The 27,780-nt window shown below is 43.0% G+C and overlaps 12 protein-coding genes across 12 annotated transcripts; 5 read left to right on the top strand and 7 right to left on the bottom strand.

Annotated features, from left to right (window-relative positions):
* Window positions 1-2,462: 2,462 nt before the first annotated feature.
* On the bottom strand, window positions 2,463-5,121 carry SAMD00019534_125310 (hypothetical protein; the record flags this gene model as incomplete). Its single annotated transcript, XM_012892255.1, has 6 exons — window positions 2,463-2,996; window positions 3,071-3,291; window positions 3,370-4,326; window positions 4,402-4,630; window positions 4,729-4,936; window positions 5,021-5,121. Coding segments are annotated over 6 exons (2,250 nt in total), but the record flags the coding sequence as incomplete, so codon positions are not given.
* Window positions 5,122-6,131: 1,010 nt separating this feature from the next.
* On the top strand, window positions 6,132-6,700 carry SAMD00019534_125300 (hypothetical protein; the record flags this gene model as incomplete). Its single annotated transcript, XM_012892254.1, has 3 exons — window positions 6,132-6,184; window positions 6,258-6,460; window positions 6,540-6,700. The coding sequence occupies 3 exons, from the start codon at window positions 6,132-6,134 to the stop codon at window positions 6,698-6,700; spliced, it is 417 nt and encodes a 138-aa protein (XP_012747708.1).
* A 147-nt stretch (window positions 6,701-6,847) lies between these two features.
* SAMD00019534_125290 (hypothetical protein) lies at window positions 6,848-7,961 on the bottom strand (the record flags this gene model as incomplete). The annotated part of the gene is made up of 2 exons (XM_012892253.1): window positions 6,848-7,602; window positions 7,679-7,961. The coding sequence occupies 2 exons, from the start codon at window positions 7,959-7,961 to the stop codon at window positions 6,848-6,850; spliced, it is 1,038 nt and encodes a 345-aa protein (XP_012747707.1).
* An 839-nt stretch (window positions 7,962-8,800) lies between these two features.
* Window positions 8,801-11,033, bottom strand: SAMD00019534_125280 (hypothetical protein; the record flags this gene model as incomplete). The annotated part of the gene is made up of 6 exons (XM_012892252.1): window positions 8,801-9,285; window positions 9,356-9,656; window positions 9,729-9,971; window positions 10,045-10,116; window positions 10,200-10,577; window positions 10,689-11,033. 6 exons carry the CDS (start codon window positions 11,031-11,033, stop codon window positions 8,801-8,803), a joined length of 1,824 nt encoding a protein of 607 aa, XP_012747706.1.
* A 693-nt stretch (window positions 11,034-11,726) lies between these two features.
* On the bottom strand, window positions 11,727-12,269 carry SAMD00019534_125270 (hypothetical protein; the record flags this gene model as incomplete). Its single annotated transcript, XM_012892251.1, has 1 exon — window positions 11,727-12,269. A coding segment is annotated over one exon (543 nt), but the record flags the coding sequence as incomplete, so codon positions are not given.
* Window positions 12,270-12,861: 592 nt separating this feature from the next.
* On the top strand, window positions 12,862-14,280 carry SAMD00019534_125260 (hypothetical protein; the record flags this gene model as incomplete). Its single annotated transcript, XM_012892250.1, has 4 exons — window positions 12,862-13,033; window positions 13,076-13,599; window positions 13,686-13,761; window positions 13,835-14,280. Coding segments are annotated over 4 exons (1,218 nt in total), but the record flags the coding sequence as incomplete, so codon positions are not given.
* An 824-nt stretch (window positions 14,281-15,104) lies between these two features.
* SAMD00019534_125250 (hypothetical protein) lies at window positions 15,105-16,079 on the top strand (the record flags this gene model as incomplete). Its single annotated transcript, XM_012892249.1, has 1 exon — window positions 15,105-16,079. A coding segment is annotated over one exon (975 nt), but the record flags the coding sequence as incomplete, so codon positions are not given.
* A 537-nt stretch (window positions 16,080-16,616) lies between these two features.
* SAMD00019534_125240 (hypothetical protein) lies at window positions 16,617-19,397 on the bottom strand (the record flags this gene model as incomplete). Its single annotated transcript, XM_012892248.1, has 1 exon — window positions 16,617-19,397. A coding segment is annotated over one exon (2,781 nt), but the record flags the coding sequence as incomplete, so codon positions are not given.
* Window positions 19,398-19,474: 77 nt separating this feature from the next.
* Window positions 19,475-19,855, bottom strand: SAMD00019534_125230 (hypothetical protein; the record flags this gene model as incomplete). The annotated part of the gene is made up of 1 exon (XM_012892247.1): window positions 19,475-19,855. A coding segment is annotated over one exon (381 nt), but the record flags the coding sequence as incomplete, so codon positions are not given.
* Window positions 19,856-20,616: 761 nt separating this feature from the next.
* On the top strand, window positions 20,617-22,849 carry SAMD00019534_125220 (hypothetical protein; the record flags this gene model as incomplete). Its single annotated transcript, XM_012892246.1, has 2 exons — window positions 20,617-22,750; window positions 22,830-22,849. 2 exons carry the CDS (start codon window positions 20,617-20,619, stop codon window positions 22,847-22,849), a joined length of 2,154 nt encoding a protein of 717 aa, XP_012747700.1.
* Window positions 22,850-23,284: 435 nt separating this feature from the next.
* On the top strand, window positions 23,285-25,211 carry SAMD00019534_125210 (hypothetical protein; the record flags this gene model as incomplete). Its single annotated transcript, XM_012892245.1, has 4 exons — window positions 23,285-23,413; window positions 23,495-23,567; window positions 23,643-23,866; window positions 23,946-25,211. Coding segments are annotated over 4 exons (1,692 nt in total), but the record flags the coding sequence as incomplete, so codon positions are not given.
* Window positions 25,212-25,567: 356 nt separating this feature from the next.
* On the bottom strand, window positions 25,568-26,058 carry SAMD00019534_125200 (hypothetical protein; the record flags this gene model as incomplete). Its single annotated transcript, XM_012892244.1, has 3 exons — window positions 25,568-25,654; window positions 25,773-25,846; window positions 25,947-26,058. The coding sequence occupies 3 exons, from the start codon at window positions 26,056-26,058 to the stop codon at window positions 25,568-25,570; spliced, it is 273 nt and encodes a 90-aa protein (XP_012747698.1).
* Window positions 26,059-27,780: the final 1,722 nt, after the last annotated feature.

The following is a 27,780-nucleotide window of genomic DNA, read 5'->3' as shown; positions in this document are numbered from 1 at the left end:
TTCACCAGGGGGAAGTGTGGTGAGGGGTGGAGAAAGAGAGTGGGGAATACATAGATATTTGGACAGTATTGATCTAGAGGCAGGGAAGAACACTTTTCCTTCTGAGTGTAATAATGACCAACTAAATTGTAAGTTTGAATTAATCCAAAGATCTGGATTGCCTGGGATAAGTGAATGATTTTATTAATTAAAAAATGAGAGAATCGTCGACATCCTCGTCCTGATTTACATCGAGTAGGTCAATCTATTTACAAAAAATAGAATTCATTATCTGTATCCACAATACCAATTTAACTCCATATCATTTGTAAGATTATAATCCAAATTAGTATATAAAGTATCTATTTGGTTTGAATCTCAGAGTTATTTGTACCATCCATCAATTAATAATTAATGTCAAGATTATTTTTATTACTACTTTTAGTTGGACTTGTTCTCTCTGTTAAACAAACTCCTCAGGAAGAATGCGAAAAAGTTTGCAAACAACAAGATATCAAAGTAGAGGAATGTTCTCAACTTCTCGCCAATCAAGAGTATAAAGCTTTTGTCAAACAACGGTGCACACTTGTAAACAACTGCACTGCTGTTAACGATCCCAATATGGGCACCTACTCTAATTATGCTCATGGCACCTGCGTGTCCAATTGCGAACCGGGCGGTGGATACCATTATTGCGCTAACTCACTTTGCCAAAACTTGCGAGTAAGAATGAATTACTTTAATGCTCCAGAAAACATTTACGATGATGTAAAAAAGAGATACAGATCATAAAATTATCATCATCACTTAATTTAACATCTTGAAGTACAAGTTAATAAACAAATAATATATAGTTGTACAATGAACTAGAGACTATTGATAGCATTGACCATGTTGCTGACTTGTGTGGCAGTTTGCAATGCAGTGAGAGTGAATGATGGAGAGTTGTCAAACAGTGAGACAACAACAACAACAACAGCCACAGCAGGGAAATTTGAGTCCCAGCATGATAATTGCATCAAAGGATGACCTATCCACATTATCGATAATGTGACATTGGAATGATTGACGGACCTGACATGGAGTGGGGAGGAGGAGGAGATGTTGTCAGTCAGCACGATGATCAAAGTGACATTAATGTCACCATGGTGTTGCTGGGCTGCATACTCAGCATATTCTTTGACAAGTCCACGATAGTTGCTGAATCAGGCGTAAAACTATTTTCCTAAATGTAGACTTATCTCAATTAAAGAAAAATATTAATATTTAATTGTTTGATTTTGGACAACCAACCAATAATCGATTGAATCTAAGTGTTTTGGATTTTACAAGGATTAATTAATTAATCAATTCCCACTTTGGCAATGAGGTCATCGATCTCAAACACACACAACACACTAACACTTAATTATCACTCCAATTATCATATCTTATGTGATGAATATTCATTTATTATTAGGATTACTTAAGATTGAAATGAAGACTTAATTGTTGGGAAGACTACCTTTAAACAAAAATATATATATATATATGTGTGAATAAATTAGTTCTGAATCAAAATCAAATAACAAATTAATTAAATAAGTAATTAACTATCATATTGAATATAATAACAATGAAGATTATTATCATTTTATTAATAACTATTTTCTTAATAGTTGGAATCCACGCGGTCTGTGCTAACATTGTGGAAGGCACACAAGGTGATACATCGCCCAGTATTTTTGGAGGTGATATAACAAATGAAGACGATATCTTTTCAGAATTCACCTTTGGACCTGATGACAGTGGAGATAATTTATTTGATGATAATAGTGGATCAGAAGATAGTAGTAGATATTTTGATATGTTTATCAACAAATAAAAAAATTTTGTATTCATTTTTGTCCCATAATACTTTTCATCAACGTTTGGAACATGTAGGCAAAAATGATCGTTTTTACGATTATGACAGTCATTTCTATTAACGAGACACAATATTTGCTGTTGTGAATCAATGATTGGGCTGCAAGAAGAAAGCAGGCTTTGAGTTGTTGGTCGTCTACTTCAGTGGTGATTAGCAAATTAAGTTGGCAACATCAATCCACAACACTTATAAAACTAAAGATATAAACTACTACACAACAAGATCAATTAATCAATCAATAAATCAATATTGGAATCCTCCCATGGAACATTGATTGATCGAGGAGGTAACCTTGAAACTCAAACAAATACAAGTCATAAACCAAACCAAGTCTTATGCAAACTAAATGGTCAACTGGATGTTGTTTTGTTTAATGTGATCGCAAAGAGAAAGCCTGATTTGGAAATGTCTGGTAATGTTAATACAAGATAGTATTGTTGTTGATATTGTTGTTTGTATTGCCAAGTTGGGGAAGAGAGAGAGTCGTGAAGAGGAGAATCGCAAGGATTGCAAGATGAGTTTGATTGATTTGATTGGATTGGATTGATTGTTGTGATTGTTGGCTTGACTTGACTGACTATGCAATGTATTCATACTTCCTCTGGCTTTGGTTATCGTCAGAAGTTCTTCTAATGTACTCCTGCTCGATAAGATATTCGATTGCCTTCTTGATGGTGGGGATCTTTGGCGAGAACCACTTGGTCATCTGGTTGGTGGTCTCGACGACGAGCTCGTTGTGGTTCATCACCTTCTTGGACTTCATGATACGCACGATGGCCGCCTGAAGCTTGAAGTAACGCTCCTTCTCAATCTCGGTGTTGGACACGGTCTGCTGGCCCTCGCTGGTCTTTGTGTCACCGATCTGCACGGGGATGTTGCAGTTGACCTTCATCTTCTTTGATGTGAACTTGGTGTTGATTGAGAATGTCGTCTCGTTGTTCCACTCCTTGTGGTCGGCAACATCAGTGTCAATGATTCCAGACTTGATCAACGATAGCAGTGGCAGACGAACGTTCATCTCATCAAGTCCGATTGTGTCCAAGACCTGGAATCTAGTGACCTTATCAGTGGTGTTGAGCATCAACAAAATGGCCATCTGGTATGCAGTTGTCTGTTGTAATGTAGAGTACAAAGTTAGTTAATGATCACATTGATTGATTGATTGATTGAATGATTGGAACTTACTGAGAGTTTGTAAATCTTGCCTCTGACTTGACGTGAGTCGACCTCTGCTCTGGAGAAATCGTAGAGGAAGTTGAGCACTCTACCCTTGTAGCTGTTCTTGTAGAACTTCTCGAAATATGTTAAACTTGGAAGCATCTCTGTTGGAGGCTTGAAAGGTGTTGAGGAGGTCTTGTTCGTCAATGACCATGATCCACCAGTCAACACGTAGAAGTTGAACGTATCTATTTTGTTTGTTTGTTTGTTTGTTAGTAATCTGTTGTTCATCCACATCACATCATCACATGCACATCATAACATACATGGAAGAGTAAGGTTTGCCTCATTGAGGTAGTTCTGGAAGTTGGAGTTGATATCCTTGCACAGTCTCATATCGTTAATCATTCTTGTCAGCTTGGTGCAGTAATCGAAACCTTGATGGGTCTTGAGCTTGTTGATCATTGAGGCCTCAGCATCCTCACTGGCCGAGAGATCCTCGACGAGACGCTTGGACAAGAACTTCTGGTAGTTCAGCATGAAGATATCCTTGTCTGGGAGGTACTTGAACAGACAGACAGCCTCTGACAGCTTGTTCTCCAGCTCGGCTTCGTCACTGATGTGGTATGGACCCTTCTTGAGGATCTGATCACAGAACTTGGCCAACACGACTGGGATGTTGGACTCCTTCTTCTTCTGGTCGTACGAGGCGGGGTTGCTGTTGATGACCACCGAGAAAGACTGGTCCATGGCCGAGAGGAACTTGGGGTCGTTGTTGAACGCCGTCTTGATCAGCTTGTTGAAGCGGTTGTACACCTCGAGCAGGATCTTGACGAGCACCTGGGGCTTCTCCTGGGCCTCCTTGAGGTCCTTCTCAATCTCCTTGAGTCCCTCGGACTTGATGAACTCCTGGAGCTTGATCCTGAGTGTCTCGAGATGGTCGACACGCAGCAAGAGGTTGTACATCATTGCCAGCTCGTCCTCCTTGTTCTCGAGCAGCAAGTCGAGGAACTTGTTGGCAAACTCCTCCTTGTAGTCGATGATCAGAGTCTTGTTGAGCAATGGGTCGAGTTTGTCCAACGTGGAGATTGGCATGAACTTCAACACTCTCGATCTCTCCTCCTCCACACGCTTTGCAATGTGTCTCATGTAGGCTGGGATACCATTCTTGGCGACATGATCCAAGGACTCAACCTTGTAGAAGGCTTCAGTCTCTTGTAGGAACTTGGTCTCAAAGTTGGCTTGGTAAACATCCAACTTGTTCTTATCAGAGCCCAATTGAACTATATTGATGTGAATAGTATTATTATTAGTATGAGTATGAGTATGAGTATGCGGACAAAGGGATAAACACATACCATAACACTCAAGTGTATCTGAGAGTACTTGGAGATTTGAAGAGTCTCTGTCCTCTCTGTCATTCTTCACAATCCTCAGCAACGAACCAGTGAGTCTGTTGTGCATCTTATCAAAGGCTGCTTGCTTCCAAGCCGTGAGACCATCCTGCAAGATCTTTGACTGTGGTGGGTTCTGAGAGTTGCCAATGTTTGTGCTCTTGTTGCTATTATCACTCTGATGTATCTTGTTCTATATTATTATTATTATTATTTGTTGTATTATGTATTTGTTAATATCCATTCATTCAATCATTCAATCAATCAATGCGGACAATGATGATAACTTACGACTGGTTCCAACCAACTCTTAAGCACTCTGGTGGAGAACTTCCAATCATTCCACTTGTTTCTAAAGAAGAGCAACAACTCATCCTCTGAGAGATGAGTGCCACCCTCAATGATCTCTGTTGCCTTGCCGTTAAGCAAAGACAGGATCTTTGGATAGAACTCCTTCAACACACCGTCATTCTGTGATGAACAATAGTTGTATACCTGACTGTATTTGTTGGATTATTTAATAGTTAGTATGATTGATTTGATTGATTGATTGATTGATTGATTGAATGAATGATGACCATACGTATAGATCTTCATATAACGATCATTTGTAAGACCACTCTTCAGTTGAGTGAAGAGGTCTTGGAAGGGCTTCTCACATTGAGCCCATAGGTTCTCCAAGTTGTTGGCGTTAGCGTTCGCTGCCATTATGTTCTATATGTATATATATATATTAAGTATCTATTCAAAAGGTATTATGATAATTAGTATATCTGTGTTTGCAAAATAGTAATAGCAGGTAGGTGTAGTAGTAGTTGTCCAACTTCCAATAAACAACAAAACAACAACAACAACAACAATGATGATTAATGTGGATTTGCAAGTTGAATGAATGAGTGTGTTGAGGGGTTTTGAAGTCTGACGTACTTGTGAAAGGAAGGTGAAGATATTGTGTGTGTCTCTCTGTCTGTCTTTCTGATATCTTGTCAAACAAATCTGTTGTTGATGTTGTGAAAGCTATAATCAATCAAACTTACACAAATAAAGATAATAATAATAAAGATATAGAGTGTGTTTGAATGACTGTCTGTCTGGTCAATTCAATTGGTTGAGAGTGCTTGCCTCATCAGGATGATTTGGACCATCTGCCCTTTATTTATTAATTGTTGTGTTTTTGTTTATTTTTATTTTCTTGAAAGTGAGGGGTGTGATCACCTTTGAAACTTGGATGCCTGGAAGAAAAAAGGGAGAAGACAACCACTGGTGATCTTGGAACACGTGTCTATTCGAGTTGTTTGTTGTTGGAGAACCCTTATCTCTTTGAACATGTTATTGATATGTGAGGTGGTCACTTTGATTGTTGGCATCTGTTCAACATACGTGGAGTGAAGTGAACCAACGATCCTGGTCAATCGCATTTAGATTAGTTTAGTTTTGGAATGAATGAATGAATGAATGAATTAGATAAAGAGATGAACGAGATAATGTGAACATAACAGTTGTTATATATTGATCTGATGTCAGGTAGAGTTATACAAATACTGTTGTTGATAGTATTAATGTTGACAATCACTACAAGATATTGTTGGGCTAATGCATCAGCAAAGACATTGAGAATAGCAACTTCAACAGCAACATCAACATCATTCAATCAACAACATTATCATTCATTGTTTGCTTCAACCAATAACATAATGTCATTACAACAACAGTATTGCTCTCTTAGTAAACAGAAGTGCAAGCCATGGTATGTTCATCATCGTCGGGAATCGTACAATGGCGTATGTCCAACTGACATATGAGCACATGTCACTCATTAGTGAGGGAGGAGATGTACATAGACAAACACTTGAGCAGGCCAAAGACATGTTGACACAGTTGAACAAAGAGTGGAAGTTGATAGAGTCAGAACCAAACAAGATATATAGGAGGTGGAGAATGCCATTCCCCAAGGGTGTTGAGTTCATCAATGAGATTACAACAGTGGCCGAGGAGGAAGGTCATCATCCAGATGTGTCAATTAGTAAGTGTAATGAGATGAGATTGAAGATGAGTGAGTAACCTTTAACTTACTGACAACGTTGATACTCACTGAATGATAGAGTCGTATTGGAATGTTGAGGTGGAGTTGTACACACATGCACTCAATGGTCTGTCTGAGAATGACTTCATTCTAGCCAGCAAGATAGATGAACTACCTCTAGCAAGCTATGTTCCACCAACCAGAAAGAAGGCAGCAGCAGCTCAACCTTCTCCACAGTGAGTGGAGCTCCAATTCAGGTGATTGCGCCAGAGGTGGTAACAGCGGAAACACACGGAAACAGGGTGGAAGCAGAGTGGAAACACATGGAAATACATGGAAACACACACTTTAGTTTGGCGTATAATCTATATATATCTCTAACGTTTATTAAATGCTCTCGATAAACTTATTTAGACGTTCGATGTACTCGTTGGTCAAGTCGTTCTCGATGGCAGTGACGTGGAGTGGCTGTCCGTTGTCGATGGTCCAAAGTTCCTTTGGCTCGCGAGCAGCCTCAATCAAGGCCAGTGAATTGCGATAGGGAACAACATTGTCCCTGGTGTTGTGGATGAGCATCACAGGCTTTGGACTGATGTTGGCAATGTGGTGCACTGGCACATCAGACTCGTGTAGGTTGTGCTCGGAGCGCAATATCACTGACATAGTGGTCGAGAGGATAGCATCCATGAGCCACTTTGGGATTGATGTTGGCAGGACCTTGGAGAGGGCAGAGATTGAGGCAAAGGCCTTGACACCCTCCTTGAGGTTCCTCTCGATGTTGTGTTGCCAGGCGTCCTTGGGATGACTGTAGCAAGCCTCGGCAATGACGCCATCAATCAGCTCGCGATCCTTGGAGCATGCGACTACGACGCTTGCGGCGCCCATTGAAATGCCAGTGACGATCAACTTCTTTGATTGAGTGGTGTGAGTGTTCTTGACGTAGTGGATGGCTGCACGGACATCCTTGTGCTCTCTGAATGAGTAGCCCAGTCCCTTTCCAGTCTGGTCCTTATCACATAGACTCTCACGGCAATCAAAGATCAATGAATTCAATCCAATCTCGTGGAAGTGTCTAATATGTTGGAAGTAGTTATGCTTATCTCTTCCAGATCCATGAAGAGCGATGATTGATATCTTCAAGTCTATCATTGATTGATTGATTGAATGGGTTAGTGAGTGGAATGGTTCCAAGAATGATTGATTGATTGATCAACATACCATTGTCATGTGCGGCAGGTACCCACCAGCCTCGGATCAGGTGATCAGTATCGAAAGCTTTGAACTCGACCTCTTCGTATTTGATTCCCCACTCTGTGAGTGGATCGCCTTGGCCAGGTGTAAATGGTCTAAGCCATGGGAAACGGATCAGTGCCTTGTAGGCAGCGTATATGAATAGTGCCAATAAGATTGACAAGACAGCGATGGTCATTGCCATCATCGATGTGAGAGATGTCAACAAGGACATCAAGTCCCAAGGGTATGCCGAGTTGGGTGGCAACATTGATTGATTCATACTTGTAATATATATATATTGTTTGATTATAGATAATGGATAGATGGTGAAGTATATTTGAATGAATGAATGAGATCGTTGTGATTGACGTAGAACACAACGACTTTAATAAATAGATAATAGATTGAGTGCGTGTCGTGGACCACCTGACTAAACTGAGATCAAGACCTTTGTTCGTGAGTGGTACAAAGGTAGACCAACCCCCTAACCACCCACCCCCTAACTATGTCAATCAATCAGCGTGGGCCTTGTATCCTTTGCAAACACCACTTTGGTGTGAGTAATAACTGAAAAAGGGAGGGGTCGTTTTCTTTGCATCGATCAAAGACGAGTCTATGTTGTGTGAGTATTCATCACATGACCTGCTACTTCCTGGTTATCAGAAACAATGGGAGTTTTTATTCTCGTCTTGCTTTAGATGGTGGTATCCTCAAAGTCGACCAGTATTACGTCGTTGCGCTGATCAAGGCATCAATCGTGGCATCAATGAATCGAACGAAGGACCACACACTTCACTCACTCTCACCATTGACTATCCGATTTGGATGTTGTTGTTGTTGTTGTTGGTCGGAGTTGTTGTGCAAGTAAGGTGATTTTCCGACAACGATACTATGACCTTTAATTAATCGTGATTGTAGGGTATGGTAGGGTAGAGGGTAGGGCAGGGCAGGGGTAGGGTAGAGGCACAGACGTCTGTGAATGATGAATCATTCATTTGCAAACAAGCAAACATGGCAATGCTGACTCAGGGACCAGAGCATTTCATTGCATTGCATTGCATGGCATGAGCTTGACATCATTGCTTGATCTCATTAGTTGGACTATCGTTAGTCATTGACGTATGGTATCTTGATCTCATTGTGTGGACATTCACTGCCAAGGTTGTTGATTGACTTTAGCTTGTCGACAATGGCAATGACACTGCTGAAGCATATGTCCTGGCCATCGATGGGCACTCTGAACTTGCAGCCCAGCGGGTACTCGGCAGAGGGCGGCTCATCCTCACGCGCCACTCTCTTGTGTGTTGGCTTGGAGTTCTTGATCTTGGAGATGGTGAGTGGCGTGTTGACCGGGTCGTTGAGGCTCAGACGAATCAAGAACGTGTTCTCGGCACGTCCTCGCAAGCGACGCTCAGAGACATCGCGCGATATGTCAAAGTGGAACCATAGCTTCTTCAGCAATGCCATCATCTCTTGCAGTATCGCTGCGCCCACTCCATTGCTATAGAATGGTCCGAACCATTTGGTCATCAACTCGAATCGTTCAATGTTGACCACTCCACTGCTTGTATCCTCATTAGTTGGTGATAGCACTAAGATTGATTGAGTGATTAGTTTGATTGATTGACAGGAAAGAACAGCACAGAATAGGATGGGACTTACCAAAGAGGTTGGATAGTATATCAATGTCACGGATATCTACATTGGTGGCCTTGGATAACTTCATGGCAAACTCTGCCCACTTGACATCATCGGGTGTGCCGAATGAGTTCTTCCAAAATGCCGCTGCATTGGGATTGCCAGAGATTGCAATATCGATCAGCACTTCATTCATCTTGGACGATACCTCTGAGAAGGATGGACGTAGTGATGGGTCGTGATCCCAACATCTCTGCATCAATGCCGCCAATGACTTGGGCAAGTCAGCTGGAATCGTTGGTCTAAGTCTCTGGTTGCAAATGGCCTACGCGAGTATGAACGAGTGAGTGAGTGATTGAATGATCGATAGATTGATTGGTTGAGTGATCAGTATTACATTTGAGAATGGTTGTATCTCTGTGTACTCTGGGAATAGTTCCTCGCATGTGGCCAACTCATAGAGGATGAGACCAAAGCTGTAGACATCGGCCTTCTCATTGAACTCCTTCTTCTGCATCACCTCTGGTGCCATGTACAGTGCTGTTCCCTTTGGTCCACGTTGATCAGTCGTTGTCGTGCCCGACTTGAGCACCTGGGAGAATCCAAAGTCTGTGATCTTTACTGTATTGTCCTTGCCAATCTAGATTGATTGATTGAGTGAGTGAGAATGTGTCGCAATCAATCAATCTATCAATGAACATGTTATTCCATACCATTAGATTGGCTAGCTTTAAGTCTCTGTGAAGAATATTACAAATGCCGTGCAGCCAGTTCATTCCAAGAGCCTGTAGACATGATGGATTGGTTAGTCATGTGACACCATCATCCACTCAATCAATCAATCAATCAATGATGATCTACTACTTACAGCATCGTAGGCCATCTTGATACGCTGGTACAGGGGTGGAGGTGAGTCTGAATGGATGATCTTCTCGAGGTCAGACTGCATTAGCTCAGAGACAATCATGATCTTGCCTGGCTTGGTGCAGGCACCCATGCACATTACAACGTTGGGATGATAGATCTGCTTCCAAATCTCAACCTCATGCTTGAACGACTTGAGCTCTGATTCGCTCAGTGTCTGTTTCTTTGGCACCTTGACGGCGACCTTCTTACTGCGACACGTAGCTCGGTACACCTTGCCATATGCTCCGCCGCCCAGATGATCGACCTTTGGGTCGAACAAGATCTCCTCGGGTGGGATCTCTGGAGGGCCGTAGCTCTTGTGATGATGATGGAGATGGCTCTGTCATATGATTGATTGATTGATTGATTGAGTGAGTGAGTGAGCGAGTGAGTCATTAGGATGCGATGTGATGGGTGTGTCGCGTCCATCTATCCATCCGCAGATTCTTACCCTTTTCTTCTCAGTGAGGGGAAGGCCAGCAAGGCCGACGGGGATCATCGCTGTCTTGACGTAGGCATAGGCATTGTCATGATGTTGAGTGGGCTGTGTCTCTGTTGTAGTGGTCGTGGTGGTGGTCGTCGTGGACTGCGCGCCAGTGGCAGTTGACTGATGGTTGGGCGAGGACGGACCGTCACCACCTGCAAACTGCAGCATCTCTGAGAAGTTCTGCTCGACATACTTCATCTTGGCCTCGATCGTCTCTGAGATTGCCTGATTGTTTGACTTGACCTCTGGTGTCACAGCAGTATCATCATCATCCGTATGCAATATAGCCAAAATATTCTTCAACTGCATATAATACGATGGTATCTTTTCTCTATCGCTTGGTGGATTCGAATAAAGATAATTCTTTATTATATTATAATCCATTTCTTATTTAATTGTTATGGTTATTACTATTGTTGCTGATATATACTATTATTACTTTGAGATATAGATATATATATATAAATACAAATATAATGTATGATGAATGAAATGAATGAATGAGTTCACTTCACTTTGATGATGAATGAATGAATGAATGACTCTTTGCAAAAAGTCACCAAAATTGAATTTTGTCAACAAACCCCTAAACTTTGCAAAGAATGATCAGAAGCAAACAGTGTTGCGTGATTGATGTTGATCGATGAAGGGGCAATGAGTGAGTGAACCTTGTGGCCCCTTAAATGGTTGGATGGTATTGGTAACCATAATACCATATAAATATAACAAATAAACAAACATTATCAATGAATATGATGATTGATTGAATGATTGAATGATTGATTGAGATCGGGGGACGTCCTTGTTATTGATCATTTGTATTGATCGATTGGTAGTACATTCCTCTTGAATTGGACGTTGGAGGAGTAGGTGATGGTTAGTAAGTAGTACACTCTTGAGAGAGAGCACAGTGGACTTGAATAAGTAGGAATAAGATGAAGAAGCAGAAGAAGACTTGAGAGGAAAGAGCAAAGTAATGAGAGTAGTGCAGCTATCTTATTGCTTGGTGAGGGTGTTTGACAACCAGTCAAGTCCTTCGTAGAGACCATCGCCAGAGGTGGCACATGTGGACTGGATGTACCACTTGCGCTGACGGAGTGAGTGTAGGTTGAGCTTGTCGGTGACCTCGGCAACGCTCATGGCATTGGGCAAATCCTGCTTGTTGCAGAAGACCAGCAGGACGGCGTCGCGCAGCTCGTCCTCGTTGAGCATCTTTTGCAGCTCGTCGCAGGCCTCTTGAGTGCGCTCTCTGTCGTTGGAGTCGACGACAAAGATCAGACCTTGTGTGTTCTGGAAGTAATGTCTCCACAATGGACGGATCTTGTCCTGTCCACCGACGTCCCACACGGTGAAGCTGATGTTTCTAAACTCGACGGTCTCGACGTTGAATCCAATCGTTGGGATAGTGGTTACGATCTCGCCCAGCTTGAGCTTGTAAAGGATTGTAGTCTTTCCGGCGGCATCCAAACCGACCATCAAGATTCTCATATCCTTCTTTCCAAAGAATGATGCAAAGAGCTTTCCGAATGCTGATCCCATTGTCGTTTATATTTGTATGTTTGTTTTGTAGTAATAAAGTAGATAGTAATAATAATTGGTTGTAGTTGTAGTTATAACAATACAGAGGTGAAGTGAGAGAGTGAGAGTGAATGAGTGGTGAGAGTGAGTGAATGCGTGAGATTGTGCGCGCAAAGTTTGTTGGACCTCTATGAATCACCCCACCGTAACATTCGTGTGCTCATTCTTCGTGTTAGAATGGCAATGGTGGGGGCTTCTTATCATAAGTAGGTTGAGGTAAGAATGATTGTGAGTATCTATACTTTGTGTGTGTGAGTGTGTGTGTGTGTGTGTTGCCCTCATCCAAACAAGCAGTAACTCAACTTACCCCATCATCCTCAAGAGCATCATCTGACTGCCTCTACCTCTCTCTAAAGATGAGATGATGTGTTTGAATGAATTGGGGTTGTGTTTGTTTAGATGATGATTAATGAATGAATGAATGAAAGTGAAGGAGTTATAATTAAACTTGTTTGAAAGAGTGTATTAATTAATAAACATTCTAATATATATATTATATAGATATAGATACAAGAACATTAATATATATAAATATATAACATTAAAGATATAATAATAATATAATATGATTGATTCTGAAAGGACTGAATCATCTACAACAGGCACGGCGGTGACTGTTGATACTCCTATTGCTGATCAACATAAGGAGAAGGACATAGATTCATCAATACATACTACTACAACTACATCTACTACAAATACAAATACAAATACAAATACAACATTAGTAGTTGAAGCACCAGCAGCAGCAGCAGAGATTATAAATATTAGAGCTAAATGGAGTGGAAAGGAGTTTAAGGTATCGATAGAAAAGACAAATACTATATTGGACTTGAAGAGACAGTTGGAGACATTGACCAATGTGTTGACAAAGAGACAAAAGATATTGGGCCTGTCAAAGGGTTTGCTGCCTCCCGATGAGACCGTGATTGGCAGTCTGAACATACCACCCAATCACAGTATCATTATGATGGGCACACCAGAGGCCCAGATCATCCAGGCGCCACCCCCATCCGACGCCGACAACGTCTTTAACGATCTGGAGTTTGACTACATTCCCGACTCGGACGAGTTGTCTCATCTCGAGGAGAACAAGAGCAAGCTGGTCAAGATCAGAGAAAAGGCAGAGATTGCCATCATCAACGCACCACGTGCCAACAAGAAGTTGTTGGTACTTGATCTCGATCACACATTACTCGACTTCAAGGATCAAGATGTTGCCAACATGAAGAGGCCATACCTTGAGGAGTTCCTTACAGCATCATATGAGCATTATGATATTGCTATTTGGTCACAGGTATGTTGGTCCAGGTGTCCAGGACATGACGTGTCAAGTCCACTCACTCATTCATTCAATCACTCAATCAATCAATCAATCAACAGACGAGCTGGAAATGGATAGAGATCAAGTTGACAGAGCTTGGAATGCTGACCAACCCAAACTTCAAGATTGGCTTTGGTATGTTATGATGAATGATTGATTGATTGAATGAATGGTGACATGTGTACTGACCATTTGAGCGAGTAAATAGTTTTGGATCAAACATTGATGTTTAGCGTAACAACATATAGAGCATTGTCAGGCAAGGAGAGAACAAAGATCAAACATCAGGTCAAGGCGTTGGATATTATTTGGAGTCACAAGGTGTTGGGACAGTATTACACTGCCAAGAACACATTGCACGTGGATGATCTAAGCAAGAACTTTGCCATGAATCCCAAGAACGGTGTACATATACCAGCCTTTAAGATAAAGGAACAGAAACAACCAGACAATGTACTATATCATCTTAGTCACTATCTAAAGATTGTGGCCACAGAATCAGACGTTACCAAAGTAAACCATAATGTAAGTGTTGATCAACAACCAAACGATCAAACAACCATCCATACTAACCAACTAACTGACTGGCTGACTGATCGATCAAACAACAGGAATGGACCAAGCGGACGAATAATAAAGATTGATTGGTTGACTTATTGATTGATCTGGATGGCCTATCTTATGAAGAATTCCTATGTAGAGTAATAGCGTTCATTTGTCGAGAAACCAATTGGAGACTTGTTTACTTCCAAGGTGAAGACATTGACCATGTATTGATGCGCCTGGTTGGAAAAATACCAAAGAATGTTCTTTCCATTCTCGTGATTGGTCACAAACAAAGACAATCATTTACCTGGCTGGAAGTACATCTTCCTGATATTTTCCATTTGCTGTAACATTTTATTTGTTTGATCAAACAGACAACCCATAAACAATATGGTCCACATGATGATAGATTACATTGAAGATTAATGTTATTGAAAGGTAGTTACCTAAACATACTCTTTAGAGATTTCGCTATCATACTCAATGTATGCCCAGAGATTCTCTTACTTCGTTACAAATTAGCAAATTCCCAACAAATTACCCGTTGTTTGATTGGTAATTGGACCATGGTTTTCTTCTCAATCATACCTATCAAGTGATATTACTAGAAACCATTGGAACCCAGCTCCATTCAACAACACCCCCAATCCAACCAAAGATAAACAATTAATCCTAAGTCAATGACTGATTCCATTTATGTTGTGGAATAATTATACTTATTACATCCAAATTCATTCATTGTTTCTCGATATCACTTAGCAGACACAACTTGCCAATTACATTCTCTGAAAATTCCGTGTTGGTTTGCACCAGACATCATTGTGATCATCCAAAGTGAAGAGAATGTTGAGGTGAACACCAACAACTTGTTTAATTAGTTAAGTTATTAAACTAAGTTATAACACATACATACTTACAATCAATCTATATCAATCGAACAATCGAACAAACAATCAAACATTTATACAATGTCCGAATCAATATTAGAAGAATCTTGTAATACTTTTAGAGAGGATTGGCCACAATGGAGAAAGGACCTTTATAATAATGGTTGGGCAATAGTACGCAATGTTGTACCAGAGGAGAGATGTGAGGTGTATAGGTCTGCATTTTGGAAGTGGCTCGAGGATTTTGGTACGGGCATCGATCGCAACAAGCGATCAACATGGACTGATGAGAAGTGGCCGAGTAACATCCACGGCATCCTACAACAGTACTCATTTGGTCAGAATCAATTCGTCTGGGACATTAGGTCCGAGCAACCAATCATCGATATCTTCACTCAGATCTACAACACTGATGAACTTTTGGTCAGCTTTGATGGAGGCAACCTGGCGCGTCCAGGACAAGACCTGGGCAGGCCATGGCCTCACTTTGATCAGGGAAGCGAGAAGTTTGGCTTCCGATGCATTCAAGGATTCCTCAATCTGATGGACTGCCAACAGAACGATGGCGGCCTCATCGTCTACGAGAAGTCGCATCTTCAACACGACAAATACTTCACCGAGCAGCACATCAACTCCCATGGCGACTGGTACAAGTTCAATGACGACCCCAGGAAGCTCAACTACTTCAAGGACTGCAAGGAGATAAAGGTATGCTGCAATGTTGGCGATGTAGTTCTGTGGGACTCACGTACAATCCACTGGGCTTGTGCACCAACCGCTGGCAAATGTCGTATGGTGATCTACACATCATACCAACCCGCATCATTGATCACCAAGGAGGACTTGGGCAAGAAGCAGAACGCCTTCTATGAGAAGCGAATGACCAGTCATTGGGCTGCCGAGAACATCAAGCTCTTCCCCAAGGCACCGAGGACCCATGTCAACTTCCAATTCGAAGAGGAAACACTTCCGACCCTCACCGACCGAGCAAGGAAGCTTGCTGGCCTTGATGCCTATGTTCATTAGAATGAATAAACTTGTTCATCAAGTGTTTATTGTACATATCCCTTGTAATTCTCTATTATGCACTTGATGAAGGCCTTCATCAATCAAACTCCCACCTAGAGCGTCAATATTATTTGGCGACTACTTTGGTATTTACTCTGGCGACTACTTGGCAATATACTTAGGTACTTTAGTATTGCTAGTCTGGGTCAAGGCCTTGACCCATGGTCGGGAAAAGACCAATATGGGAAAGATTTGAAAGAAACCATAATCAATTATGGGCAATCAATTGATTTAATAGGAAGAATGATTGGGTCTACATCTAAATATAGGATCATGGTTGGTTTGAATCAACAATGGGTCGTGTAGTGATGATGCACATGGTTCATAGTTTATTCAATTCTACCTTCCTCCTGTCCCTCGTTTTGTTTGCTTTCTCCTTGCACATCGATGTGTAGGTGACAATGTATTCTTTGGTGGATTCCAAAATATTAATAGACAATGTAAGTCGGTAATTAGTATTGGGGATGGACAAAGTTTGATTGTTTATTGGATCAAGTAGGTTGGCTTGCCTGGGGTTGGAGCACCCTTGACGGTGACATCGATAACCTCTTGGACCTCAATGGTGGCCAACTCGAGTGATCTGGTGACGTACTCGAGGTTCTGTTGGATGACGTCCTTCTCATCGAATGGCATGGATGTGTCGAGGGCCTGCTTGCCTTCGATCTTGATGTCGTCCTGGAGCATTCTGACGTAGGCCATCATGTTGGAGAGCTGTGGCTTGAGCTCCTGGTCCTTCTTGAGATCCTCGAGAATGGCATTGATGTCCTTGGTGAAGGTGCGAGTGGCGTCGTTGTAAATGGACTGGAGGTAGATCAACACGGTCTGCTTCCACTTGGGGAACGTCTTGGTGATGTAGATGGTGGCCTTCTCAGCCTTGGCATCGGTCTTTCCACCCTTGTTCTTGCCCTTGAGGAACATGCCAATCTTGTTTCTGGCCTCGTACACTGTGTTCTTAAGGTAGTCGTTGGTTCTCAAGGCGAGGTGATCGATGTTGGACACGGTTGGCCATCTGGCCTTGGCCACGGAGCCCTTGCCAAGCATGCTGAACACCTTCTGGGAGAAGTGCGGGGTGATTGGGAAGAGGAGGATGGCTTGTGTCTCGATGTATCTAAAGATGAGGTCGTGGTTCATGTTCTCATCGGCACCCATCACCATCTTGTAGTGATCGCGCACGTTGATCATATCGAAGAAGGTGGTGTGCAACGCCTCTCTGAACTGAGACTTCTGGTAGGCCTCGTCGGCCTTGACGATGGCACGGTTGATCTCAGACTCAAAGATGATGTCTTGCAAACGGGTGGGGGCACCGGTGTAGAACTTGGCCTTGGCGTCGATCATCTCCTGCACCCACTGGAGCTGGGTGTAGAGCTTGAACAAGGCGGACAAGGCGGTCTTGTCGACAAAGTTGGCGTCCTCAAGTCCATCACCAGCGTCGGCCAAGGCAATACGAGTGCCGTCGGCAGAGTACTGCTGCACAGAGTCAAAGAGAGTGAGGAAGTTGCCGCTCGACTTTGACATCTTCTCACCGTTGAGCAAGACGAATCCGTTGGTACGGATGCCGCGTGGCTGCATCTTCTCGGCAAAGATGGCTGCGTGGTTGTAGAGGAAGAAGGTCAAATGGTTCTGGACCAAGTCGAAGCCACTGACACGGAGATCCAATGGGTACCAGTAGTTGAACTCGCGCTTCAACACGGAGAGTGTCTCCTTGATGATGCCACAGCCCTCGGGGTATGGCTTGTCCAAGAGGATGTGGTCCCAGACAGCGCGGGTGAGCTGACCAGCCTGGATACCAGCAGTGCCAACGACCTTGCCGTTGAAGTCCGACTGCAACAAGTGAGCAATGGTGTAAAAGGCCATGTAGATGGTGGAGTCTGAGAGCGACTCGATCAAGAACTGCTCGTCCCATGGCAATCTGGTGCCAAGACCGAACGAACGCGAGCATGCCCACTGGTTGAGCCAGTTGATGGCGGCTTCGAAACGCTTCCTGGTCTCTGGCGAGTAGAGCTCCATCGACTCGAGAGTCTTGATCACTTGGTTGCGCCACTCGGGGTCCTCCTCACCATAGTTGATGTACCACTGATCGGTCAAGGCAACGACACACTCGTCACCGGAACGCGAGGTGACTGGTGATGTTGGCTCGCTGTAGTTGCAGGCCTGTCCACTCTCGACGAGCTCGTCCTTGATCTGCTTCTTGACGTCGGCAACCTTCTTGCCAGCGTACTGACCAACCATCATGATGCCCTCATTGAAACCACGCATGTACACCAAGTCCTTGGCCTGGTCGAGCAAAGCGCGATCGTTCTGCGACTTGATGTTCAAGTCCTGGTAGGCCTTGACGGCGGCCGTGGTGGAGTAGTCGGGGATGTTGATGATGGGAACGACCTCGAATGGGAGGACCCACGAGTCGTCCAAGTTGAACTTCTTTCTCAATGGCTCCTTCTGCTTCAAGTCTTGCAATGCTGCGTAGTCGTCCGGCGAGTCACTGGGCACAGAGGTGACGACACCGGTGCCCTTGTTCTCGTCAATCGACAACATTGGCAACACGTAGACCTTGGGATGGACGGCCAACGGGGCCTTCAAAGCGGCGCCGAGGATCTCAGCACCAGTGAACTCGGCCAAGCACTCATACTTGCCGTTGACTTCGGTGAGCTCCTGGTAGGCCATGTTCCTGGCTGAGCGCTCAGTGCAGACAAAGACCTCGTTGTTCTTCATCTGGAAGGCGCCATACTTGCCCGTTGGGAGGATCCAACAGTTGGTCTGGCCGTACATGGTCTCTGGACGCAAGGTGCCTGGCACCAAGTAGATCTTCTTGCCCTTATCGGCGATGGCCTTCAAACAGGCGGGCACAGGCTCCAACACCTCGAGCTTGATCAAGGTGTAGTTCTGTGGCTGCACGCCCTCGCCCGAGGCACGCTCGTGATCTGAGCACTGCTGGTTGTCGGTGGGCGACCAGATTGAGTAACGCTTGCCGTACTTGACCTTGCCGAGCTCCTTCAACGTCTCGAACTGCCAGCGCACGAACGAGTCGTAGTACTGGTTGACGTCGGTGGTGATGAACGAACGTCTCCAATCAATGCCCATTCCAATCGATTGCAAATCATTCTTGCAGTGAGGTGGGAAGTAGTTCAACCAATATGCAGAGTCGGCAAACTTTGGAATCTCCTCATCAGGTATAGCCAAACTCTTCATAATATTCCATTGTCTTGCAATGCCTCCTGTCTTTGCCTGTACCTTTGACTTCTTTGATTTGAATGCCAATGGATCCTCCTTCTTCTGAGCTGATTCAACCTCTGTGTATTCGTGTGATCATGTGTGTTAGTCTCGCGTCATTCATTCATTCATTCAATTAATCAATCAATGAATGACATACTCTTCTCTGGCTCATCGACTGGGAATACTGGGGGACATCCAAAGGTCTCCATCTCGTACTTCAACTTGTCGGCGCAGACCTTGATGGGCATGCCAGTGCAATGGAAGGAGAAGGGGAAGAGCACACGCTTTCCCTTGAGACGCTGGTACTGACACATAAATTCAGCCTTGGTGACGGTGAACACGTGTCCAATGTGCAATCTACCGTTCATATATGGATAAGGGAATGTTGCCATATACTTTGGCACGACCTCATTCGAATCTCCATTCTCTGGTGCATCCACCTCGAACTCTTTCGAATCATTCCACTGCTTCTGAACCTCCAATTCATAAGCTCTAACGAAATCAAGTTTAGCTGTTGACTAAATTCAATATGATTGATTGATTGATTGGATTGATCATTTGGTTTGTTTGTTTGTACATGTTAGTTATTGATCAATCAATCACTCAATCGTGATGTGATGTGATTGAATGACATACCATTTTGTATTATTATTATTAATGATGTGATGTAATGTGATGTAATGTAATGTGATTTAACTATTCATATAAGTTGTTATGTAGTTCTATTAATATCTTGTTGTTGTTAATACAAACCAATGTTCATGGGTTGTTTGTTATTGTTTGTTGTTGTATTGTTTGAATGAATGAACTGACAAGAGAATGACTTTAGTTTTATCTTTGTCGTTGTGAGTGGTTTTCAACATTAATGAGAATGATCCAGAAAAAAACTCATAACACATAATCAATTACTAATGAACTTCATTCTTTGTCCTATTTCCCAAAGACATGTCCTTTGAGATAATATCTACTATCTATTCTTAAGATAATATTTATATATTTATATTTACTCATCTTATATTTAGATATTAAATGTTATCTTCGTTAACCAAAATTACCAAGATAGGAATATGATTTGAATTCAAAAATTCAGTCGTTGAGGGATGCCGCGTCTGTTGTTGGACACACCTTTGCAAATTACTCCACACATTCACTTACATAACTATCTAACTAACTCTCCTATCTAAGTAATGAATGGTCGCCAACAATAATAATAATCAATAAGCCAATAAGCAACATGAACAATAAATGGGATAACTTTGATGGTCCCTACTGGGCGACCATGTCAACAAAGAGAGAGAGGAAGCCACATCCATTGAATGAACAATCAATCAATAATCTAAAGAGTCTACAACAACAGAGGCAAATAGCAAAGCAACTGAGGCAGGAGAAAAAGCAACAGCAGGAACAAAGTCAAAGTCAACAACAAAGTCAACAGCAACAAGTAGTAGACAGACCAATCGATGAGACTGATGTACATGTACATGTAGATGTAGTAGACAACACCTACACATCACCATTAGTGACCAGTACAACAACTAGTTCAAACTCATCATCTTTAACATCGTCATCATCATCAGTTGCATCAACCAACAGTCAAACAACATCAGATGCCGCTTGGTTGGGTACATCATCAGTACATATACTATTCGCAAACAATGAACCAATGGTCGATGATCAACCTGTCCAGTTTAAACAAGAGAATGTGGACAAGATAGAGAAGGAAGATGAGGATGTAGACCAAGATGAAGATGAAGATGAAGATGAGGATATGATACCATCGACTCAACCTGTGACATCACCTATGTCACGACAAGACTCACTACTTGAGAGATTCAATCTCATTCGATTGAACTCTACTGGAAACACACCAATCAAGGATGTTGCTGTTCCCAATAACAACAACAATGACATCAACAGCAACAAAGACAATGACACATCATCATCATCATCAATGATGGATGACAATGTTGCAATCAACTTGCGACAACAACTAATGGAATTGGCTCGGTTTGGATCTGAGTCACATCATCAAAGTCAAGGTCACTCAAACATTGTTGAGCAGGACATCAACAACAATGATACATCGACAACATCGACAACAACAACAACTACTACTACTTTGACAACTACAACTGATGAGAAAGTAGATCAAGAGCAATCCAATAGGGTAATTGTAAACAACAATCGTCGACGAAAGAATATACTCGACTCTGCATTGGATGGAGCATATTGGAAGTTGCCACCAACTTCATCAAGAAGAGTGTTGGCGGTGCACAAGAAGGAGAACATTGTCACCCCATCATCATCGTCAACGCCATCGACTACAACCTCCACTACAACGTCAAAGAAGAAGACAAAGACTATCACTTCTACAGCCACTGGCACTTCACACTTGGTTACGACAACCCCAAAGAAGAAGAAGAAGAAGGAGGAGTCCTCCGACTCCTCACAACGGACAACAACAACACCCAAACGGCCAAGGGGTAGGCCACCTAAGAGTCGGCATCATGGACCTACTGCGACAAGTGCAAGGGGTACAAGTACTCTGTCGGCTGCCGCCAAGGCCCTTGCGACCGCTTCACCAGCGGCCAAGGCATTCAATCAAAAGAGGTTTCAACTCAAGTTCACTCTGTCACCGGCAAAGAACAAGTCCAACTCCTTCCAGGTGGTCATGTACCCAACTCTGGCACCCTCGCTGCCGCTAAAGAGCCAACAACAACTCGATGAAGAGAGTGGTATAATAGGTTCACTGGCATTCGCCGGCGCCACGACTGTCGGCGCCACTACTGTCGGTGCCTCTACTGTCGTCGCTACTACCAGTGACAACAGTACCACCCAACCTGTGCCAGTGCCAGAACCTGTGCCCTTGTCCTTGCCTGTGCCCGTACCCATGCCAGTGCCCAAGCTGTATGTTGGTGGCAAGAAATGCCTGTCCAACAGAGAGTGGCTGAGTCAGAACAACATCAGATCGATACTGAACGTCACCAAAGAGATTGGACAGCCCAAGGAGTTGGGTGAGAACACCAACTTCATGCGTATCAGTGTGTCCGATTCAATCGATCAACCCATCAGTCTGCACTTTGACGAGGCCGTTGACTTCATTGACAGAGGTCTCAGTCAATCCATTGGTGTGAATGATGGTCAGCATGCTGGAGGTAACAGTGGCATTGGTAGTGGAAGTGACAGTGGCAGTATTAGTGGCAGTGGTAGTGGTAGTGGCGATGCTGGAAGTAGCAATAATAGCAGTGGAGATGGCACCGACATTGGCAGTATCAGTGGCAGCAACAATGGTATCAGCATTAGCAATAGCAATGGCAATGGCAATGGTAGTGATAATGGAGCCGGAGGATGTGGCGTACTGATACATTGTCGCGAGGGACGCAGTAGATCAACATCGATTGCAGTGGCATATGGTATGAAGAGATTGAAGTTGACGCTTAGAGAGAGTTATGAAACAGTTGCCAAGAATATACCACGCATCAATATCAACAGTGGATTCCTTCACCAATTGATGGAGTATGAGCGATCACTACTTGGTCACAACTCTATCGATTTCTTTGCCCTAAGATCATGTCGCAAGTGATCGATCAATCGATCACACATAGTTTCCAACTCATCAATATAAATATATAAAGCTTGAGGCTAAGACCTACCAAGCTTGGTCAAACTAAACTATTGTATACTTTGTACTTTGGCATTGGCACTGAGTAGTTGGTAATGAATAGAATCCCCAAATAATCAAATGGGTGATGAGTCGTGCACGAAAAGGTAGACGACATGGCTCGCAAACAGCCAGGGACAAACCCAAAAACAACCACATCAAGGGGTTTTGGGGCCATTTCATATCTAACTCTTTGATCTCATTCATACATTCATTCATTCACTCATTCATTCAATCATTCAATCATTCATTATACTTATACTTATTATTACTTGTATAACAAACAGAAGAAGAAAGAACTAAAGAAATGAAGAAACTAAAGAAATCATTCGCCATTGCCAAACAGAATGTGATGGAGAAGACTGCCAACAGGGAGAATACTCTTGAGCCTGAAGAGATGAAGGAGCTTGAAAAGGTATGATCATTCATTCGTTCATTCATTCATTCAATCAATCAATCAACTTCATGCTGACATTGATTAACAAACTATATTTAGCATGTACAAGAGAGTAGATTCTACTTGAGGAAGCTCACCAAAGCAATTGAGAAGGAGACCGTCAGCACTGGAGGTATGATCATTCAATCAATCAATCAATGATGTTGGCGACTCGACACATTATACTAACAACGATCAATCTATATAGTGAGCATACAGGATGGTACAGAACTTGCGGATAACTTCATAGACTATAGTGTACATGTTAGAGATACTTATCCAGACATGGTTATTCTCTCGGGTATACTTTCAAAGATTGGAGAGTTCCAGGCTGGCTTTGAAGATTTGAAGGCCAAACTAGACTCATCACTAATCAACGATGTCAGCGATCCACTAAAGAAGATGGTCAAGACAGAGTTGAAGCAGGCACAGGTATGTTGAAGTCATCTCGAGAATGAATGAGTGAGGAGCATGATATACTGACGCGGCCAAATCAATGACATGAGTACAGGAGGCCAAGCGAGACTATGACAAGTCACGTGTAGGATATGATGCATCATTGAGTGAGTTGAGCAACTTGAAGAAGACAAAGAATGTGAAGCCTACCAAGATTACGGAGCAGGAACAAGAGTGTGATAAGCTTGGAAAGGAGTTTGAGTTGATTGGCCTCGAGACCAGGACTCAACTGCAGGACACCAACATCATCTCAGAGTTTGAGACGGTGGAGAAGCTCTGCGACTACCTCGACAGCTATCACACCTTCTTCCAGAAGGGCTACCGTTGGCTGGCACAGATGATCCCCGACGTCTACGAGTACAGACTGTACGTGGAGAAGCGCAAGTCCGAGCTGGAGAAGTCCAAGGTGCGCATGAGCATGATGCTCTCGCCGTCGGTCAAGCCCGAAGCGCTGCGCAACAAGGTGTTTGGCGAGGACCTCAACGTGCTGGTGACGCGCGACCAGGCGCCAATACCTGCGTTCGTGTCATGCGCCTTCCAGGTGATTCGCAACAAGATGGACGAGGAAGGATTGTTCAGAATGTCTGGCCCCAAGAAGGAGGTGGTCGAGTACAAGCGCCTGATAGACGAGGGCAAGGAGTATAACCTGGCCAACACGTTCGACGTGCACGTCGTGTGCAACCTGGTCAAGCTGTTCCTGCGCGAGCTGCAGCCCGAGCCACTGCTCACCTACAACCGCTATAACGAGTTTATCGACGTGTGCAACATCGAGTCGGTGGAGGAGCGTGTCAACAAGATCTCCAAGCTGGTGCACTCGCTGCCCAAGAACAACTACAACCTGCTGCACTCGCTTATGCACCTGCTCAATCAGATATCGCTCAATGGCAAGAATAGGATGGGTCCGGCCAATCTGGCCACGGTGGTCGGTCCAAACATCTTGGTGTCGCAGGTGGACATTGTCGTCGAGGACATTGCCCTGGGCAACATGGTCATCTCCACAATGATCCAGAACTTTGAAAAGATCTTTGGCGGTCCGCCAGCAGTGTTTGAGCCGCCTCCCAAGCAGACCAGGTCGCCAACAATCCACAGCAACAACAACATCAGTGAACTAGTAAACTCAACAAGCAGTAGCAGTATCAACAACAACAACAATACCAACTACTATAGCAACATTGTACAGAGCAGTAGTACATCGCCAACTTCACCAACATCACCAACATCACCTATTTATAATGGACAGACGATGAGGAATGCCAACCTCTCGACATCCGGATCAACACTGGACGAGGACAATGATAGCTTTGAAGACGAAGATGCAGTGGATCTATCAGATTGAGCATCCGTTATCATCATCCATCAATCAAAAATCCAAACATCCAACATCCAACAACATTAATTATTATTATTATTTATCATCCAAAGCCGGTTCAAGACAAGCTGAAGTATATGTACCATAAGTCACTCCAATAGGGAATGATTGGAGTGGACTGAACTACCTGCCGTCGACGCAACAGTAGCAGGGTAGCAGTGATGTAATAAAACCAGAAGAGTAAGAATGTAATCAGCTAATCCAACGTCGATATTTCGATGATTATAATGATGATGACAACGATGAGTCTGATTTGGTTATGATTATGGCAGTGAGATAAGAGAGTGATCCAGATCTACGCGTGCTGTTTATTTGAAGAGGTCCATGAACATTCCACCCTCCTCAAGCTCCTGGAGATCGTCGTAGTTGCCAACAAACTTGTCATTGACGAACAACTAGTGTAAGTGAGAAAGTGAGTGAGTAAGGGGCGGGCGAGGAATGAGGAATTAGTATAATGTTGTACAACATGGGTCTGCCCAAGCTGACTGGTCATCATCCAACTAGTATAGTTACCTGTGGCAACTCAGTCTTTCCACTTGTCTCCTTCATCCACAATCTCTTCTCAGTGTCAGAGGCGACATCGTACTCTGTGCATTTAGGAGAGAGATGACGTTTGTAAGTGAACATGCATTCAATTTCAATCAATCTATGAAGATCAATCAATCAACCAATTCACACTAAACATACCATTGTACTTGATGCCCTTGGCCTCCAAAAGAGTCTTAAGTGCACTTTGATCCTTCTTGATCTTCAGCATGCCGGTGGCAGATGATGTGAACAAATCAACCTTGAGAGTCATTCTTCTTAGATGTTATTTATAATGTTAATGGGTGGGTGGTAAAGTAATAAAGATTCTATAATTACAACTATGTATACAATTAAATAAAGATAATAAAGTGGAGATTCTAGATTAAATAAATAGAGGAAGGGAGGGAGTAGGGAGGAGGGATGATAGGATGCGATGTCTTGTCTTCACAGCATGCCTTCATCTCCAAACCCCCACACACTCACAGTCAGATCTTCCATACACACAACATAAGTTTGGTGGGTTTGTTTCACTGTTTTAGTAATAAATTCAAAGTGAGTGAAGACGACCCACCCTTTGCCAAAGATACCCAAGTTATTTGATTGACTCCAAATTGTCCTTTTTTGAAATTGATTTGAATTGATTGATCAATACTAGAGAGATGTTATTATTATTATTATTGAGGTATATATTTGGTAGTGTTATTATTATTATTGGTTGGTTTTGTGTTCAATGATTATTCCAGTCTGTGATTGATCAGTTACCATTCAAGTATGATCAGAGTTGTTGATTGGAATTGCGAAAATCTCAAAGTTATTGTTGTAGATATATATATATAGACCAAGTACTACTTCTTGAACAAACAACAAAAGTTGTACTCAACTCACATCCAAACATTCAAAGATAGTCCAGATCATTGATCAAGTGAAGCAACGTTACCATTTGGATTGACCTTAATCATCAACCAGTGTGCGGGACTCGCTTTCCACACTCTCACATGAATGAATATTTTTTAATTTTTGTTAACAAGTCCAAACGAGCACGACGAGACGAAGTAATTACTTTTGATGAGTGAGTCGAAAGCGAGAATCATCCATCATCCACCACCAACTCTAAAAAGCTTGTTGTAATAGATAGATATATATTATATTATATTTACATTATTTTAAACCAAGCACACAGACATGTCATCATACGGAAGAGGAGGAAGAGGAGGTAGCTTTGGAGGCGGTGACAGAGGCGGGCGCGGCGGGGGCCGTGGTGGCAGCTTTGGCGGAGGCCGTGGCGGCAGCTTTGGCGGTGGTGGTCGTGGCGGATATGGCGGCGGTGCCCCCCGTGACAGAGATGCCATCCCAGATACTGTCATTGGTAAGGAATCATCATACATTCATTCATTCAAACGACACAGCACAGCACAAAGATAGACACTTTGGAGGAGGACAGATGCCGCGACTACACATCACATTCACAGGATAATAATGACTGACACATACAATCGAATCAAATGATATATAGAGCTTGGAGCATTCACACATCCAAGCGAAGAGACCATCGTTTGTAGATTAACTCATAGTGATATTCCAAAGTTCAACTGCCGTGTGTTCACAGAGAACAAACAGAAGTTGGGTCAAGTCGACGAGATCTTTGGTCCAATCAATAAAGTCGTAAGTATCTTGCAGACTGGCACAGCAACAGGTTCATGAATGGATCGCGATCAATCATGTGATTGGACCACCAAGGACCAGGACCAAGACCACCATGCTGACCAAATCTCTATCAACTCCAATCCATCAATCATCAATCATATGATCGACCAATCAATCAATCAACTCGATATATATAGTTTTTCAACGTTAAATTGGACACTGGTGTCCAAGCATCGACCCTTCAAGGTAGACGACAAGATTTACTGTGTATCCATACTCACTGTTGCCACTGAGGACATTTATTCGAGGAGCCTTAGCCGTATGTGATTCCTATTAACCACGGAGCACA

This window comes from Acytostelium subglobosum (genome assembly GCF_000787575.1).
Source record: "Acytostelium subglobosum LB1 DNA, scaffold: scaffold46, whole genome shotgun sequence".
In the NCBI taxonomy this organism is placed as follows: domain Eukaryota; phylum Evosea; class Eumycetozoa; order Acytosteliales; family Acytosteliaceae; genus Acytostelium; species Acytostelium subglobosum.
Note: the sequence above shows the minus strand (reverse complement) of the source record. Positions and strands in the feature narration are given on the sequence as shown.